A 17,921-nucleotide genomic window follows, 5' to 3' on the forward strand; every position below is an offset into this window, starting at 1 on the left:
TTGGAGTTAGTTGAACCAATGTTAAAATGATAAAATAGACATATTTTTTATTTTTGTGTGAAAAGAGGGTGGGTGGTGGCAGTGGTGCTCATTGGGTGCTCAGCACCCCTAAAGCTCTGACCCTAGAATCGCCCCTGACCGCTAATAAAAAGATGACCAGTCAGTCTCAGTTTAGGGAGTGGCATGTGTGGTCATGTGAGTTTCCGGTGTTCAGCGTGGAAATCAGGTGAAGATAGATGCCGAGGAGACCGACATTGAACTGGTGGCCAGGAATAATAACACAGAAACACAGATCACAGCTTGGCGATATGTCTTTAGTTCATCAATAATTCAAGTTAATATAATACGGGAGCATGACATGTCTGTCATTCTCTGTGCGGTCAGAGCCGCTTCAACCAGTCGTGGAAGAGACCAAATCTGAGCGGGAGTCGAGACCGGGAGAGATTTAAAGTTCCGCCGGCTGATGCACACTCTAACGCGGAGACGCTCGTCTCTCATCCCCGCAGTCTGCAGCTTGCAACGTGTTGCATCATTGATGAGATCATCATAAGATCAGTCTTATGTGAAAAATAACATTACATTTCCAACAATAAAATTTGTGTGTGTGTGTGTGTGTGTGTGTGTGTGTGTGTGTGTGTATGTATATATATATATACAGTATATACAGTATATATATATATATATATATATATATATATATATATATATATATATATATATATATATATATATACACACACACAACAACAACAACAACAGTTTGCAGTAATGCAAAGATATTATTTAATTTAGTAAAAATATTTTAATTTGAAACCACTGTGCATTTATAGTTGTTGTTGTTGTTGCTAGTTTGTATGTTTGAGTTGAAAAATACACATTTCAGCATTATCGGTAATCTATTTGTGCATTTTCCTTGATAACTAAGCAACCATTTGTTTATTATATTGCAATCGCATATCGCAATATTAACCTCAATAATCGCAATATGACATTTTTCCCAAATCATGCAGCCCTAGTTTCAAATATCTTAGTTTAAACACGTAATGATTATCCCTTTGTAATGATTTTTCACTGTTTATAACTGAAACTTTGGGTCAGGGACAAGAATAACAATAACAACAATAGGTATTTGAGAATTACCAAATAGAAATGCAATTCCTAAGTTTCCAAGATTTTAACCCCCCTGGCCAGGGGGGATTTGCACATTTCATGATTGATTCTGCCTACCTCCTCAGAGCAGCTGTAGTCCAGCCATTCTTGCCTGTGTCTGTCTATTCCATCTGAACATCTGAGAAATTACACACATACATACAGAAACACACACAAAATGTCAGAGGACAAATGCCTTTTTATACTTAACTTGAATTCAGTAGAAACACACAACATATACTCAGTTAATGCTTGTACCTTTGTAGAGTATTGCACCACCCACAGCCTGTTGTTAGGTTGGACTGGAGACATTGTTCACAGGTGGTGTGCTGGAGGCAGGCTAGAGACAGATATGCCAGCATAAAACAGGATATAACGTCTAATGTCAGGGCGCAAATCTTCATCTACAAGTAGTCAAATTCATGAATATTAGGTTTCAAATTGAGCAATTTTGTGATTGTCGTAGAGGAGATAAACAAGCAATGATTGGCTTACTCACTAGGTAACGGGCTGAACTCAAAAGCAGATCTATTGACGATCTTTGTTGTGTCAATTTCCACCCGATTGTATTCATAAATAGTCCTTCGTTTAGCATCTGTTGATGATACATCAATAAATGATTGGTCAAAAGGATGTGAATGTGCCATAAAATACATTTTGAAAACACATTGAAGGAATAGTTCACCAAAAAATACAAATTCTGTCATTACTTACCCTCATGTCGTTCCAATCCTACTTGCTGTTACTTCTAAAAATATATATTTTTAATGAAATCTTCCCAGTTCATATTGACCAGCAGCTAAAAAGGTCCAAAAAGGACAAGAACACAAGGAAAAAAGCTCCATGTGAAATGTGCACTATATTTCAAGTCTTCTGAAGCTTTGTGATTGATTTGTGTGAGGAACAGAAATAAATTCATCACATTTTGCTGTGACATGTCATTTGTTCAACCTAGTCTCATAGAATGAATGTTACTATAACTAAATGTTTGCAAACTGACTTTTACGTGCCGAATTCTATGTTTCGCCGCAGTTTCCTGGTGAAAGTAACACTAGAGGTGCTACAACAACTGCATTCTATTCACTTTTACACAAAGAACGACTACAATGGCTGATTAAACACATTGTTTGCACTATTACTCACACACTGTTATGTTTTGATATCAAAACATTGTTACTATAATGCATCATTTGAAAAACGACATATGTATTTAATGCTTGTATTACAGACCCACCTACATTTATACACTTAGTCCATCACGATTAGCTTCAGCAGTAGCTCCCCTGATAGAGTGTTGGACTTTGAATTCTGAAGTATGTGGTTCGAGCCCAGTCAAACACACAAACTAACACGTCAGAAGTGACACAAAATGACACTGTTGCTTTAGAAAATGTCCTTTTCATTTCGCATTTTGTTTTTTGGACACTATCGGTTAGGTTTAGGTGTTGGTTAAGGATGTCTGTTTTGTGTCTACCTCTCATTTGATTATAGGAGACTATCAGTTAGGTTTAGGTGTTGGTTAAGGGAAAGGATGTCTGTTTTGTTCACCTCTCATTTATCTTTTAGGACACTATTGGATAGGTTTAAGTTAAAGTTTTAGGTTAGGGAGGTACATTTTACTCATTTAAACCTCCCTCTAATATTCATCTTACGACACCATTTCACTCACTTTTGGTGCCCCCCGGTGGAAAATTTGCTGGGAAATTTCATTTTGCTAAAATTTTGCCACGATCACGTATAAGAGATAAGGCTGCATTTTTTAATCTGGAAATGTGCAAGAGGTGATTTGGTCTGTTTCTCACACACAATGATGGTATGGATAAAGAAGACATGGTATATTGAATAAATCACATGGACTATATTTAAGGTGTTTGTTTTTATTTTGTTCTTGTTTTTTGTCCTTTTTGAAGATTGACACCCCCTTTTGCTGCATTCTTAAATGTTTGACATTTGTGTTCCACAGAAAAAATATCAGCATAAGGGTTTGGAACAAATTAAGAATTTTCATTTTTAGGGTAATTATTCCTTTAACACTCACACTGACCTGGAGACTGTGGAGAAGAGAGAAGGGCCATAAAGGCATCAGACAGTCCCACTTTCACTGGGTGCTCTGTAGAGTTAATTCTCTCCACAGGTAAAGGAACCTATTATGGAAAGCCAAAAATTGGAAATTAGACAATATAAAATAATCATGTTTGTGCTTCTTTGTAAATTTGAGCTACATTTAGTCAAGATTTGTGCAAAATTGATTTTGATGACAGCAACATTGATAGCTTTTTTCCACCAAAATTGCGATGGTTCTTGTGCCGAGCCTGTGCTCCGCTGGTTCATGGCTGGAGCAATCTGGTGCCAATCGTAAATCGGCTGTGCTTTTCCACTGACCTGAGAGAGGAACGGTGACTAAATGGGTTACTGTGTATGTGGTAGTTTAACGTGACTACCTCAAACATAAGCAAACATGGTGTGTCACAGTGTGTTTGTATACAGGACATATTTAAACATATGGATTAATGCAATCCATCATTATTACATTGCTCAACAAGATTGTCAGAGATGACATCATCTAAAGATGACAGGTAATGTAATTGCATTGTATTGTATGAACTATGTATGAGCAGGTTGTATATTGATTGTGAATCCCACCGTTTTACTTAAAAGATAGCCGCGGTCTTCCAAACTTAGTGAGCTGGTCAAAAGTCCCGTTACAGAACAAAAAAATGGACAAAATAAGATGACAACAGTGTAAGAAAATTTTATAAAGTTGGCAAATATAACAATTTACTGAGATCAGCTGCAGAGGACACTGGCAATTCACTGTTTATCATGATCGTTACTGGCTGAATTCAAAGCCCTGCTTAGTTAGCAGGCTGGTCAGTGACCGAGTCCAAAACATAATTGCTCCGTCCTCTGTCGCTTTTTGCTTATACCCTTCTTATGGTCCCTGTACTCCCTTAAGTGTTTTGCAATTTGTTTATGATTTGGTCAATTGTCTGATTGAATTGAAGACGTCGTGCATAAGTTCGTGCTGTATCTTCATTCTCGTAGAGTATTTTTTTTCTTTGTGATCTCACTAGTTTCTCTCAGATCTTCGTAAATAAAATATTGCAAGTAGAGCACTTGTTTCATTGTGTTACCTGAATGCTTTTGATGTCTGATAATTAAAAAATAAATTACTATAAATAGAGCGTAGAAGTAGTCCTTGCTGCAGATGGTAGCTACTGATATTTGGGGAAACTTTACCATGGTGACGAAACATTATCCCACCCTCCGTCCTCTGACGTAATCGTTCCTGTGTAGGCAGGTCTGGAACCATGTTTTTGTCCCCGGAACTGCCTTTTCTGCAGTGGAAATGCACGGAACAGTTCGAGAATTCACACAAGCCCAGGAACCCTCACCCGAACCATGTCAGTGGAAAAGGGCTATCTGTGATTATCGAAGTGTGGCAGCGGGGGTGTGGTCTAGCATCCGTCCGGAGAGAGAGAAAGCGGTAAGGGCACTTGCACCTAAGCTAAATTATGTCTTACACCTGTCTCTAATTACAGTGAACACGGGGAGAGCGGCATAAAAGAGCCACACCACCAGCTGACCCAGAGAGAGAGAGAGAGAGAGATTTTACGGGCAGCTGCCCCATGTGTGTTTGTGTGTGTCTTTTTATTTAATTAAATATTATTTATATTGTCAGCCGGTTCTCGCCTCCTCTTTCCATTAATCCCTTTACACCGGTTTTGTTTTTGTCTTTACCCTCCTGTCTCCTCCAAGGTTGAGGAAGGCGGGGATGACCTGCCGGCAGATGGGGCGCCCCGGCCTGAGGAAACGTTGGGCTGGAACAACGCATGCCCGGTCTCCAATCAGCCTGATGTTTTTTTATATATACAATATATTATTTATATTGCCAAGCCGGTTCTCGCCTCCTCCTTTCCCTTATACCTCTTTACACTGGTGAGAACCGGCTTGGCAATATAAATAATAGTTTCATAATAAACTGAACCAAAAACACACAAACTTCAACACACAGAGCAGCTGCCTGTAATTCTCTCTCTCGATCTGTCGTCATCGGCCACCTTTATACCTCGCGCGCACCATCAGGCTGATTGGGGATTGGGCATGCGTTGTTCCAGCGCGGCCCCGCCCTTGTCTGCTCTACACCAAGTAATACTTTTAACATTTTCAACAGTAGGCTACATAAACAACTTGTGTGTATTCCGTTTATATCAGTAAAGTTGAGCCAAAGAAAACAGCTGAAGTCGACTCACATCTTTGTAGCCAAATACAATGGTCCCGTTTCGATGGAGAACAGCTTGGAAAGTAAACGCTCCTTCCATCTCTCGATCTTTCAGCCTCACCTTGTCCCACTGTACCACGAACACATCACCTAGAACACCAAAGTTCAGAGGTTGATAGTCAGGTTAAAGCACCAATAAACATTATTAGTAATAGTAAGGCACATACTTTTGAGTATGTACTGTAGTCCGACTGGGTAAATACAAACTATCCTAACAAGTCATTAAATTGAGTAATGATACTGCAGTTGTTGTGCTCATACTGTAAGCATCATCAGATAAAGTTATTACCTTAAAATTAATTATTATTTAATTTTTAGATTCATTTATTTTAAAACTGCAGTGCCAGCTTTGGTTTTGCATTCCTCACCATTTTCAACTGAAAAAATCAACAGAGAAGTGTCCCAAACTGTTGTCAGGCCACATTTGAAATATATTTTCAACATAAAACTGGGACACACTCATCTTAATCTCACAAACGATTTAGAATAGATAGTATGCAAACTGACATGCAGCCATACACTTTTTATTTAACAGGACTCACCATTATCCAGATAGCGTACAGTGGAGTTTTTAGAAAAACTGGGGTCGAAGTTTGCCATGAGTGGAGCAATATACTGGGTCGCTGTCAGCATACGATGTGTGATATCTCCAGTGAAAATAAACCCTGAAAAATGAGTTCAAAGGTAAGAAACAATTTCCAAAAAATACTTCTGTTTTGAATCCCATATATTAGTGTCTTTGGCATTACTTCTGTAGTAAAAAAGAGCTAGATTAATTAAGATAAATATTTTGTGCATTAAAGATTTCTTTGTTGTGTTCCAGGATGGAACAAATCCCTTTCCATTTAATATTGTGACAATGGTTTTCTAGAAATGAATTAAAGTAGAGTGTTGTTACGGTGATTATGGGGTTAATGTGGAAACACATTGACACTTTTAATTGTCCCATCAGAGGGGGAAATATACATTTTTCATTAACTGAAGCATTCTCCACATTAGCACTCAATTTGTCTGAGACTAATTTGGGAAGGGGTCGGTGTGGAGCCCATTGTCAACTTCCCTTTAGCGAAATGAGCTAAGCCTCAAATAAGAAGATCTGACCCACTCTTAAATAAGATGCAGGAAATCACAGGCATATAGTGTATCTCTTGTGGGCTATTTTCTCAAATGTGTCTGTGTGCTAAGATAAACACACACCTATCTGACATACTCTAAATGGATAGAGGTGAACAGGGTATATGTACAGTACCTCCAGTTGCTATGGTGATTTGTCTAACTTGGTGTCCATAGAATGGAAAGTCAAAGGTTAGTGCCACCCGCTAGTGAGGGGACCAGGAGTATAAAAAGTGGAGAAGAGAGAAAAACAGGAAATGTAGGCAGGGATGTGAAATGCCAAATAACAACATAATTACATGCTAGAATAAGATGTGGATATAACTGTGTCCATGTGGGCCATGTGAATATTTATGTAAGACAATATATGTGTGTGGTTGTCTCACCGATGCTTGTCGGTGTGTGTTGGACAGGATACCATGCACTCTGACAGGTCCTTGATGGGCCGAATCAAGATCCATCCAGAGTTGCTGCGTTTGTTTATCACCGGGGCCAAAACTGCACCAGGAGTAGTACCTCTTAGAGTCTTCCTGCATATGGACAGAATGAATATGCCTATAACAACATTCGAAGAGGCAGAACACTGAATAATTAAAGGGACAGTTCACCCCAAAATAAAAACTCTGTCATTATTTAGTTATCCTGATGTCATTCCAAACTCAAATGCTGTTATTTTTTAAACTGGAATACAAAAGGGGAAAAAAAATAAAATAATTTACAAAGCTTCACACAGCTAGGCTAAAAAACAAACTACCATAAAAGTAGTCCAAAAGACTTCTTAATTCACATTACATTATGTGAGAAAATTAAATCACTATTAAAGGGATAGTTCACCCAAATTTGAAAATGGTCTCATAATTTACTCACCTTCCTGGTATCCCAGAAGTGTATGACTTTCTTTCTTCTGCAGAAAACATATGAAGATTGTTTGAGAAATATTTCAGCTCTGTAGTTCCATACAATGCGAGTGAATGGGTGCCAAAATTTTGAAGCTCCATAATCCACATAAAGGGAGCATAAAAGTAATCCACATGACTACAGTGGTTAAATCAGTGTATTCAGAAGTGATATAATAGGTGTGGGTGTGAAACAGATAAATATATAAGCCCTTTTTCCTTCACTTTCATTTTCTCCATCTTCTTTTTTCGGTGATTCACATTCTTCATGCATATCGCCCCCTACTGGGCAGGGAACATTTAGCATACAAAGAACTCCAGACAACATGAGTTGTGGGAAATCAGATATGATCTAGGAGCTTTATACAGCTTTATACCATTCGTGCCATTGAAGAGATGGTAAGACTATCCCTCACAGCCTCATTATCATTTCCATTAAAAATCAAAGATGGTGCTAGCATGAATAAGGTCTATATTTAAGTCATTTTTATAATAAAGAGTACTTTTATGTTGCCCTTATGTGGATTTTGGAGATTTGTATTGTATGGACCTACAGAGGTGACATATTCTTCTAAAAATCTTTGTTTGTGTTCAGCAGATGAAAGACAGTCATACACATCTGGGATGGCATGGGGGTGAGTAAATGATGAGAGAATTTACATTTTTGGGTGAAATATCCCTTTAAGTCCTTTTTACTATAAATTATCCTCCCTGCCCAGTAGGTGGAGATATGCACAAAGATTGTGAATCACCAAAAACAAAAGAAGAATAAAGTGAAACTGGAGATTTATAGTTAAAAAGGACTTCAATATGGATCTGTTTCTCACCCACACCTTTCATATTGCTTCAGAAGATATGAATTAGTCGTATGGATTACTTTTGTGCTGACTTTATATGCTTTTTTGAGCTTCAATGTTCTGGCTACCATTTACTTATATTGTGAGGACCTACATAGCTGAGATATTCTTTTAAAACTCTTTATGTTCTGCAGAAAAAATAAAGTCATACACATTTGGGATGCATGAGGGTGATTAAATAATAAAATAATTTACATTTTGGAGGGAACTATCCCTTTAACTGATAATCTTACCCTCCAGTGAGCTGCATACTCTAGAACCACTGTGATCAGAGTAATTCAGTTAAACTGGAGAACAGGATTAATCTACAGTAATTCAAGATTGAATCAGTCTTGTGAGCAGGTTCTTTTCAATTTACCAATTGATTCATTTCACATATCAGAATGAACGTTTCATTAGCGAATCGACTGATCTTGGGTTCAACTTACTGGAAGGGAAGATTATCTGAATAATAACTCAAATTTCTAACTTTTACGCACACAAAGCTGTCGTGTAGCTTCAGAACCAAAGACTTGAAATACAGCCACAAGTTGTATGGACTACTTTTATGTTGCTTTTTACAGTAATAGTGCTTTTTTTGGAGCTTGACAGCTCTGATTACAATGAACTTTCATTGTATGTAATACAGCTGTGAAAATCCTTGAAAAATCTCCTTTTGTGTTCCACAGGGGGAAAAATATATCAGCATGCAGGTTTGGAACTACACATAAGGGTGAGATGATAAAGACAGAATTTTCATTTTTGAGTGAACAATTCTTTTAACCAATAAAAATGAAAAACAGTATTAGGTAGCGTAGGAGGCAAGAAACTGACAAAGAGAATATCAAGTCGCTATAAATATGGTACAATTAATTCACAAATGCATCTGGACTGAATTCACACACACACATATGGAATTAATTTGACTTCATGCATAAGACTCTGCAGTTCACTACGGTACGCTCCGTCTGTACCAATCCATAACTTATCATTTCTTTCCGTTCATAACATGATAAACGGGTTTTCACCACTGCAGATAAACCAAAGAATTACTAGAGCTGAGGCTCTCAGTTTAGTGCTAAGTATGTATCTGGAGTCCTTCCCACATGTTTGTGCACGTGTGTGCTTAAAGGTGCTCGCAGTCCCAGTACATTGGCACATTATTAATGAATCCTCTAGCTCAAGGTGACGGAAAAGGATGAAAGCAACGTATGAGAAAGGTGTGGACAGCAGAGTAAAATGGAGCAGTTAGAAGCAGTGCTCTCTCTCTCTCTCTCTCTCTCTCTCTCTCTCTCTCTCTCCTTCTTTCCACAGCACTGCTCCAAAAAAAAAGCCTGCGACCCAGATTCTCTCCCCAAAGACCAGCCTGTGTTTCTGGGGGAAACCTTCATCAGCATCCACTCTCATCCCTCCCAGAGAAGGCCTCTGCCTGATTATTCCTCCTTGTGGTTTAAGGGCTGCCCCCCAAAAATCTGGACAGACCAAATAAACTCCCATAAAAGTAGTAAAGAAATGTTAATCATAGGGCTGTTTATGTGGGCATTTTCTATTATAGGATTCTGGCTTAAACAATCATAAGCTTGACCAAGCTAGTTTAGTAAAAAATGAAAAGATTCTCTTATACTTTTGCTTTCTGTAAGAAACCTAAATGGCCATCAGTGGTTGCTTCAGTAACCCCATCATAAGGGCACGTTTTCAGGCCTCTTAAAATGTGTATTGAAATTCCCTACATGTTGACAATCCAACAGCAACCTAAAGAATCTTGAAATTTTAACAGTGTGGTTTAGATGGTCTCCCAGGCTGACCAACTCAAAAGTACCCAAAAGTGACCAGGCTGGTAGGTCAAATCAAGACCAGTCTCTCACACACTTAAAAGAGCATTGTAAACTGGCAAGACTAACAGCAAGTCTGTTTTTCATTTGCACTGAGGGCAGGGAAGTGTAACAATTTATTTGATCAAAATTATTCTTTCATGGCTGTTAGGAATACACATATTAAATGTCAAGCCCAAAAGTCTGAGACCACGAGTGAAAATGCTTCTATTTTTCTAATATAATAAATGCTTTTCATCACAAATTATATAAGCATTATGATTTTAATGAAAAGCTTATTGAAATATATACATTGGTGCCAAAAGTTTGGAATAATGTAGAGATTTTTCTCTTATTCACCATAGAGGCATTCAACTGATCACAATGTATATTTAGGACATTAATAATGGGAAAAAATTGTATTATAATTGGATTTTTTTTTTTACCTAAACTACTTCAAAGAGTTCTCATCAAAAAATCCTCCACATGCAGCAATGACAGCTTTGCAGATCCTTGCCATTCTAGCTGTCAGTTTATCCAGATACTCAGGTGACATTTCACCCCACACTTCCTGTAGCACTTGCCATAGATGTGGCACTTCTCACACACCTTACAGTCTAACTGATCCCACAAAAGCTCAATGGGGTTAAGATCCATAACACTCTTTTCCAATTATCTGTTGTCCAATGTCTGTGTTTCTTTGCCCACTCTAACATTTTCTTTTTGTTTTTCTGTTTCAAAAGTGGCTTTTTCTTTGCAATTCTTCCAATAAGACCTGCACCCCTGAGTCTTCTCTTCACTGTTGTACATGAAACTGTTGTTGAGCAGGTAGAATTCAATGAAGCTGTCAGCTGAGGACATGTGAGGCGTCTATTTCTCAAACGAGAGACTCTGATGTTCCTATCCTCTTGTTTAGTTGTACATCTGGTCCTCCACATCTCTTTCTGTCCTTGTTAGAGCCAGTTGTGCTTTGTCTTTGAAGACTGTAGTGTACATCTTTGTATGAAATCTTCAGTTTTTTTGAAAATATCAAGCATTGTATAACCTTCATCCCTCAAAACATTGATTGACTGATGAGTTTCTAGAGAAAGCTGTTTCTTTTTTGCCATTTTGACCTAATATTGTGCGTAAGACATGTCAGTCTATTGCATACTGTGGCAACTCATAAACAAACACAAAGACAATGCTAAGCTTAATTTAACAAACCAATCAGCTTTCAACTGTGTTTGATATAATGGAAAAGTTATTTCCTTCCGAAACAGCAAAATCTGTACATTATTCCATACTTGTCCTGCATGGCTTTGTGCAAACTTCAGGGTACCCACCCATGATCTCATAATTTCTCACGGTTTTATCCTGTAGATGAGTATTTCCTCTATAGACCGTATGACCCAACAATCACATCATTAGAGGAGACACTGTGTTTTGCAACCTGTTTCCAGGACATAAAGCGATCTCATATGTATCATTAGGAAAAAGGTTCATTCGAACATTTCAGGGTAACAATATAATTAATTGCATGCTGGTGATAAAGACATTAGCAGTATCAAATTAACAAAGAAAAAAAACATCACTTGCTGAATCATTAATGTCTTTGAAGCATTTGAGAAGGCTTGAATGGTAATGAAAGTTAACTTAAGATCATTAAGATAAGGGAAGAAGCCAAGTAGGAAAAAATATACCAGGTTAAAATGACAGGAAATAGAAGAGAGGCCGGACCATAGTAGGGGCTACCATATTACAGTAACTCACCACTACTCGTGTCATGTTGTCAGGGAGCGTGTCAATGGACAAGCCATTGACCGTTTCTTGTCCAGTTTTGTTCTGAGTGTGTCTACTAGAATCCTGTTGGTCTCTCCTTGTTCTCTGGATGTCTGATGGAGCTCCATCAGCCTGCGCTGAATGCCCATGAAGTATACCTGAAAGACAAACATAGCAAATTACATTCTATCTTATCAAAGACGTGCATGTGGTGTGCAGATATAGTAAAACAGTTCACCTAAAATTGAAACATTTTGTCATCAATTACTTACCCTATTGTTGACCCAACCCTGTATGTCTTTCTTTCATGGAACACATATGAAGAAGATTTACAATTTACAATACTTACAATTAAATTAAATGGGGACAGAAGCAAAGTTACGAGTTAAATGCAACACTACAAGTATTTTGAAGCCATATAGTAGCTTTATGTGAGCAATAGATGGACAATAAAGCTGTACTTTGCTGAAAATCTTTCCCTCCATCTAAAATCTCATTTGCACATCTTGGGGCGTAAAACAGAAAACATCTTATCTTAAGTCTTGACTTAAGATCTGATTAGATCAGTTAGGATTTTTCACAAATTCAACTTTTTTTCTAAATGAGATCCTAACTGGAATTGCCATGGTAACAAAGGATTCCAAAGTTAGGATGTTTCTGTAATATGCCCCCTACATATCCAAACCTGGTGCAATCAATTACTGGATGCGACAACCAATGATGGCTGTTTTTATTTCTTTAGTTTTGAGAGTTGCATCAGCAAATTTTGGTCTGTTTCTCACACAAATATTTTTTTTGGCTATAGCTATCATAAGTATGAAATTCTGATGATGATTAATTGTCAAACAATTGATTGCAATTATGATTATTAATTGTCTGTTTTAAGGATTTCACACTTATGATGATTAATTGTCATACAAATTGCCAGACTTCTTAAGATGTAGTATGTGCTTCAGACATATGGTTTTTAAAAATCATATGATAAAATAGGGATGTTATTATTATTTCCCTTAAAAACATATAAATAACATGAACATTTATATTTTAAATACTAAAATATTTCCAAATACTTGAAATATGTCAATACTTAAAAGATGTCAAAGACAACACATTTTTGGAGTTTGGTCTTTGTCCATTTTACATTTACACTTTTGTATTTGGAAACCAGCCGAAAAGAGTTTTGAATAACTATTTTATTTCATTACATTACATTGTATCGCATTGTATCATGTTGTGTCATTATCATTATAATTATCATTATCATAATCATATAAAATCATATTATATATAATATCATATTGTTATCATTACGTAACTTACAACGACCAAGAACATTTAAGTGAGGCCGGCGCACTTTGCATTCACAAAAATCCTGGTTTATATTTATGTGGGAATTTGTTACAAAACTCTGCAGACAACGCATGTATCAGCGCTTCAGAAGCAGTTCATCTTCACACACTCTTGAGCTGCTCTCAGTGTGGATCGTGGTGCAGCTCAGTGAAACAGTTGGACACTTAAACATGACGTTCATTGCATTTCTATATTCGCTTAAATTCCCTTATTTGGGCGGTAAAATGTGATTGTAACAATAATCGTGACCTATATATACATATAGAAGACTGTTTTATGGTGCTTTTTTCTGGTATTTGGAGCTTGATGTCCCCCATCTTCATTCATTGTCATTGTATGGAGAAGAACAGCTTCTACATTCGGTCTAACAGCTCTTTTTGTGTTTCATTGAAAGGAGAAATTTGGGACAACATGAGTATAAATAAATGTTGACAGTTTCCATTTTCGGTTAAACTATTCTTTAAGCCGCATTATCCCTTTAATTTCTCATCTTGAGTCTTAATCTTGCATAAAATGTGACTTTTGAGTTTGGAAACCTCACAACAGCCAGATGGATGAGACAACACTTGAAAACATTTTCACTTAAATCACTTATAGTGCAACTCGGATAGAGTTTTGGCTGTTGGGGCAAAGATTATCAGAAAAATTCCAACAACCTTGAAGCTGTTTGTTTGGCCACCAGCTATTCCTTCCAGAGGTAAGAGAGAAATCTGCCAGAGCACTGGCGAACAAATTTCCATCTTTAATGAACAAGACCACTAGACACAGTCCTGGTGTCTTTTCTTCCTTCATATCTTTCTTCTACACCCCACCGTGGAACCATGATCTCTTTTTGGCATCAGAACTCAGTTTTATCACCTCAACAAGTTGCAGCCAAAGCATGAGTCATTTCCCTACCCTTCTGGAAGAACAGCCAGTTGGCTGGTCTTAGCAGGTCTCCAAGGCCAAGTCAGGCTGGTCATTTTGCTGGTTTAAGAGAAGTTTTTAGCACTTTTCAGCTGGTCAGCTGGCTAGGCTGGGAGACAAACTTAGATTAGACAACCACATTTTTTTAGCAGGGTATTGGTGTGAGCAGAGAGACTGAATGGCTGTTTGTTGATGGACTGGGATCATATAATCAGTGTGTGAGCAGTCCTAATCAGATGTGAGCATCCACCCCCCAGATTTAATTAAAAAATTGTGACCTTTAGTATGAATCTCTTGCTGTTTATCATGTCTATAAAGCTAGTGGCTAATGGAGTGCCTGGATAATTACACCACATTTCAGAAACAATGCAGGGGTGACAGGAGTGAGGAAGTGTGGTGGGATGTTGATCTATTAAGCTGAGAGCTGCATTGCAATCCTCATCATCATTGCTGTTTCATAGACTCTTGTTGCATGGTATCAGGGTGGTATTTACAGATGGAGACACTGTACAGTGGACATGCACTCAAATTATATGCAGTCAGATTAACAATCGTCTACAAATTAGAGGGTTATGCTGACCGCCCTGATGAAAAAACCAGCCTAAAGTGTTTCAGATTGACCAGGCTGAGAGACCAGCTTGACCAGTAAAACACCAGCATTGCTAGACTGAAAGATCAGGTAGATCATCTTAAACCATGCAAGACCAGCAAACCATGTGAACCTAAAAAAAAGCATGCATATACACATCCCCACATGCACTCCCCAGACACACATAAAGATGTGCGTACAAATGTCAAACACTTATACACACATAGGTGAGCACAAACACATGTTCTCTGTGGTTTAATCTTCACCACTTGGTGAGTTGAGCCAGACACACAGGAATGCATTAAATACTTATTTATTTTATGAGTGTCAAGTAAACCATAACAGGTTTTAATAGTAATAGATCAACATAAAAAGCTGCACAAAGACAAAGGTGCCCTGGAAAACTTGACGGAAGAGTAAGAAACTGTAGATGAGAAAGAGAGAGAGAGAGAGAGATAGAGAGAGAAAGCATAAAAGCAAAGATTTGAAAAAAATTCAGGGTGATTTACCCCCAAAAGATGTCAAAAATAGTTGCGTCAACAACTTATAACAGGTGTCCATAAACTTGAGCAAATTACTCCTGTGTTAGTCTTTACATTGGCTTCCTGTCCGAACTCGAATTGATTTTAAAGTGCTCTTGCTAGTATTTAAATCATTAAATGGCCGAGCCCCTGCCTATCTCTCTGGCCTTTTGTGTGAACACCGTCCAGGAAGAGCTCTTAGGTCCACCAACCAGAGTTTATTAACAGTTCCTAAGTCGAAGCTAAAATCTAGGGGTGATCGAGCATTCGCCATAGCCACACCTAAACTTTGGAACACCTTACCGACTTCTATCAGAACTGCGCCAACACTACATATTTTTAAAACCAAGTTAAAAACACATCTTTTCTCTCTAGCCTACAACTTGTGATGTCCTCTGTTATTTGTTTCTTTTTTGTCTTGTTGGGTATATATTATTGTTTTATTGTTGCGAACACATTGTACAGCACATTGGTCAACTGTTGTTTTAAATTGTGCTACATAAGTAAAATTGAATTGAACAGTTTAAATCTTTCATATTATATAAGGAACATTTCTGAAAACGTTTAAGTAACCACAAAAGTGAGATCACAAGATAGAGCAGATCAAGCACTTTAGTAAATAAAAGTTGCCTGAAGAGGTAACTATAGTAACAGTAAGCTACTGAAGGGTGAGGGTCAAAATCCCTTGTCTCTTCAGATATATCAATACATATATATATATATCCTTTTATATCAATATCTATCTGTATTCTGTTGCTTAACTTCTTTAATAAAGTGATGAATTAACTATATGCATGATCACATAATCAATTCTATTTTCTTATGCATAACTGAAATATACTTTGAATCATATGTGTGTTGAATGATAACTAGTCTCTTTTAGGAACATTCCAGAGTATTTCTCTCTGTCCTGCACGTAGGCTGAAGGTCTTTTGGGGATAAGCTTATCTGTGAGGCTCCAGTCTCTTCAGGGGCAGGGAGAATGCGTTAAACATAGGTTCCAGATGTATTCTGTGTATGATTGTTACCTTTCCATGACTAATTATATGGTTTAAAGTCCTATGTAATAATACCTGAATAGTAGAAGTGTGATTTTCTCTTATTATTTCTTTAGGGAAGAAATGTATGTTATTTCTACCCCTCTCCTCTGCCCGAGGAGAGAATATTTTATCTCTCTGTTTTGGTTTAAATGGCCTGATAATGTGGTGCTCTGGCTCTCTTGTGCCCAGAGAAGAACTGTCGTTCGTCAGTGTTTTGTGTGTGCGTTTGACTTTCTACCCAGGTTTTGAACCCAGGGATGCACACCAGGCCGACTCGAAGACGCCCTGCGACCATCTGCGAGGTCACTTCAGATGTAAATCTCGGGCTCGGACAACAAGTGCGCTGATTAATGTTGATAGGCCGCATAGCTGTCTATATGTTGTGACTTTATGGTCTTTTAGCCAATCAGGAGTAAAATAATGGAATGTACGTCCTTGCAAATGGTATAATTGATGTAAGATTTTGTGTAAGGTACGAGTTGGCTTTCGATCTCCTCGTGTGACTTTGCCGCTGGCTCTACCAATTTCACTGCAGACTATACTTCAGTAAATTTTTGATTCTTTAATTGAACTTCTCGACTCCTGGTCTTCTTTCTCCATATCTGGTCCGGATCATAACTGTTATACCCCTAACACTGCTAAAACCACTTTATGTTAGAATCAGCATTGCACAACACAGAAACATATCACTTTATTATGAATATACTTAGGACAAATATATCAGCAAAAAAAAAATCTTCCTAAAGATATGTTTGGCTAACTGTAAGCGGTGGTGCTGGGACTAACTTCAACATCTTGCGCCTGAAAGTTACTTCTAGAAATTACTTAAAAAAGTTAATTCCGACCCTGCAGTGTAGCCTCATTCACCAGCACTTCACAGCAGCTGGTCTATGTCTTCTGACCTCAAGTTTCTCCTTACCAGCTTATTAAAAGAACATTGGAGAACATCAAAGGATTCTCAGGCCTTAGTAAGATGTATTGGACAGTAATGAGAGTGCAAGGGACAGAATAGAGGAGAATAATAATAAAGGATATAGGGTACCAGAAAAATGGTGGATTAGGTTACGATGGGCTGCACATCCAAATGATCAAGCATTCCCTTAAAGGGATTCAAGGGGAGTTTGGCCAAACCAACTACTTACTAAAGAATTTTGCCTGATGTTGTGCTCAGCCAACCCTTCAAGTAAAAAAAGTAAGACTGTCAATGTTTAGAAAGAGAGAGAGAGAGTTTGTGCACGTAAACGCCTACATGGAATTCTGCTAAAGATTGCAAATGCTTGTATGGATTCGGAGAAAGCAAATGTGTTGGAGCTGTCTTAAAAATAATCTTTTTGAAAATGGCAATAATGAATAATATTTATATGTTATAATCATAGAAAATGTAAATGTTTACATTTTGTGAATTACAATATTTCAAAAAAGTCTTGAACTTATTTCAATAATGAATAATATAAAGATAATAATTAAGAATAAATATGGCAAATGGCAACATTCAGAATGAGACTGAGAAAAGCTAAGAAAATTGAAAAAGGCCCTTTTGTCATTCTGTTAAAGATTGCAGACTCTTGTAAAGATTTAGACAAAAGGAAATGTGTGGGAGCTGTTTTAAATAGAATGTTGTGACTGAAGCACACTAGTCCCATTGAAGGGTTTATTAACTGCGTGGA

The 17,921-nt window shown here is 37.6% G+C and overlaps 1 protein-coding gene across 4 annotated transcripts in view; it reads right to left on the reverse strand.

The window, feature by feature from the left end:
- LOC127633677 (plexin domain-containing protein 1-like) overlaps positions 1-17,921 on the reverse strand; it is a 52,036-nt gene that overhangs the window by 21,865 nt on the left and 12,250 nt on the right. For 2 of the 4 annotated variants that reach the window (XM_052112923.1, XM_052112925.1), the window contains exons 2-10: positions 11,840-12,006; positions 6,931-7,074; positions 6,681-6,750; positions 5,974-6,096; positions 5,403-5,521; positions 3,188-3,293; positions 1,649-1,744; positions 1,408-1,489; positions 1,228-1,288 (exon numbers count right to left, since the gene is read on the reverse strand). In XM_052112923.1, coding sequence (XP_051968883.1) covers positions 1,228-1,288; positions 1,408-1,489; positions 1,649-1,744; positions 3,188-3,293; positions 5,403-5,521; positions 5,974-6,096; positions 6,681-6,750; positions 6,931-7,074; positions 11,840-12,006 — 968 coding nt within the window. The remainder of the gene's footprint in view (positions 1-1,227; positions 1,289-1,407; positions 1,490-1,648; positions 1,745-3,187; positions 3,294-5,402; positions 5,522-5,973; positions 6,097-6,680; positions 6,751-6,930; positions 7,075-11,839; positions 12,007-17,921) is intronic. The other 2 variants (XM_052112924.1, XM_052112926.1) reach the window with 1 other exon arrangement.

This window comes from Xyrauchen texanus, chromosome 40 (assembly GCF_025860055.1).
Source record: "Xyrauchen texanus isolate HMW12.3.18 chromosome 40, RBS_HiC_50CHRs, whole genome shotgun sequence".
In the NCBI taxonomy this organism is placed as follows: Eukaryota; Metazoa; Chordata; class Actinopteri; order Cypriniformes; family Catostomidae; genus Xyrauchen; species Xyrauchen texanus.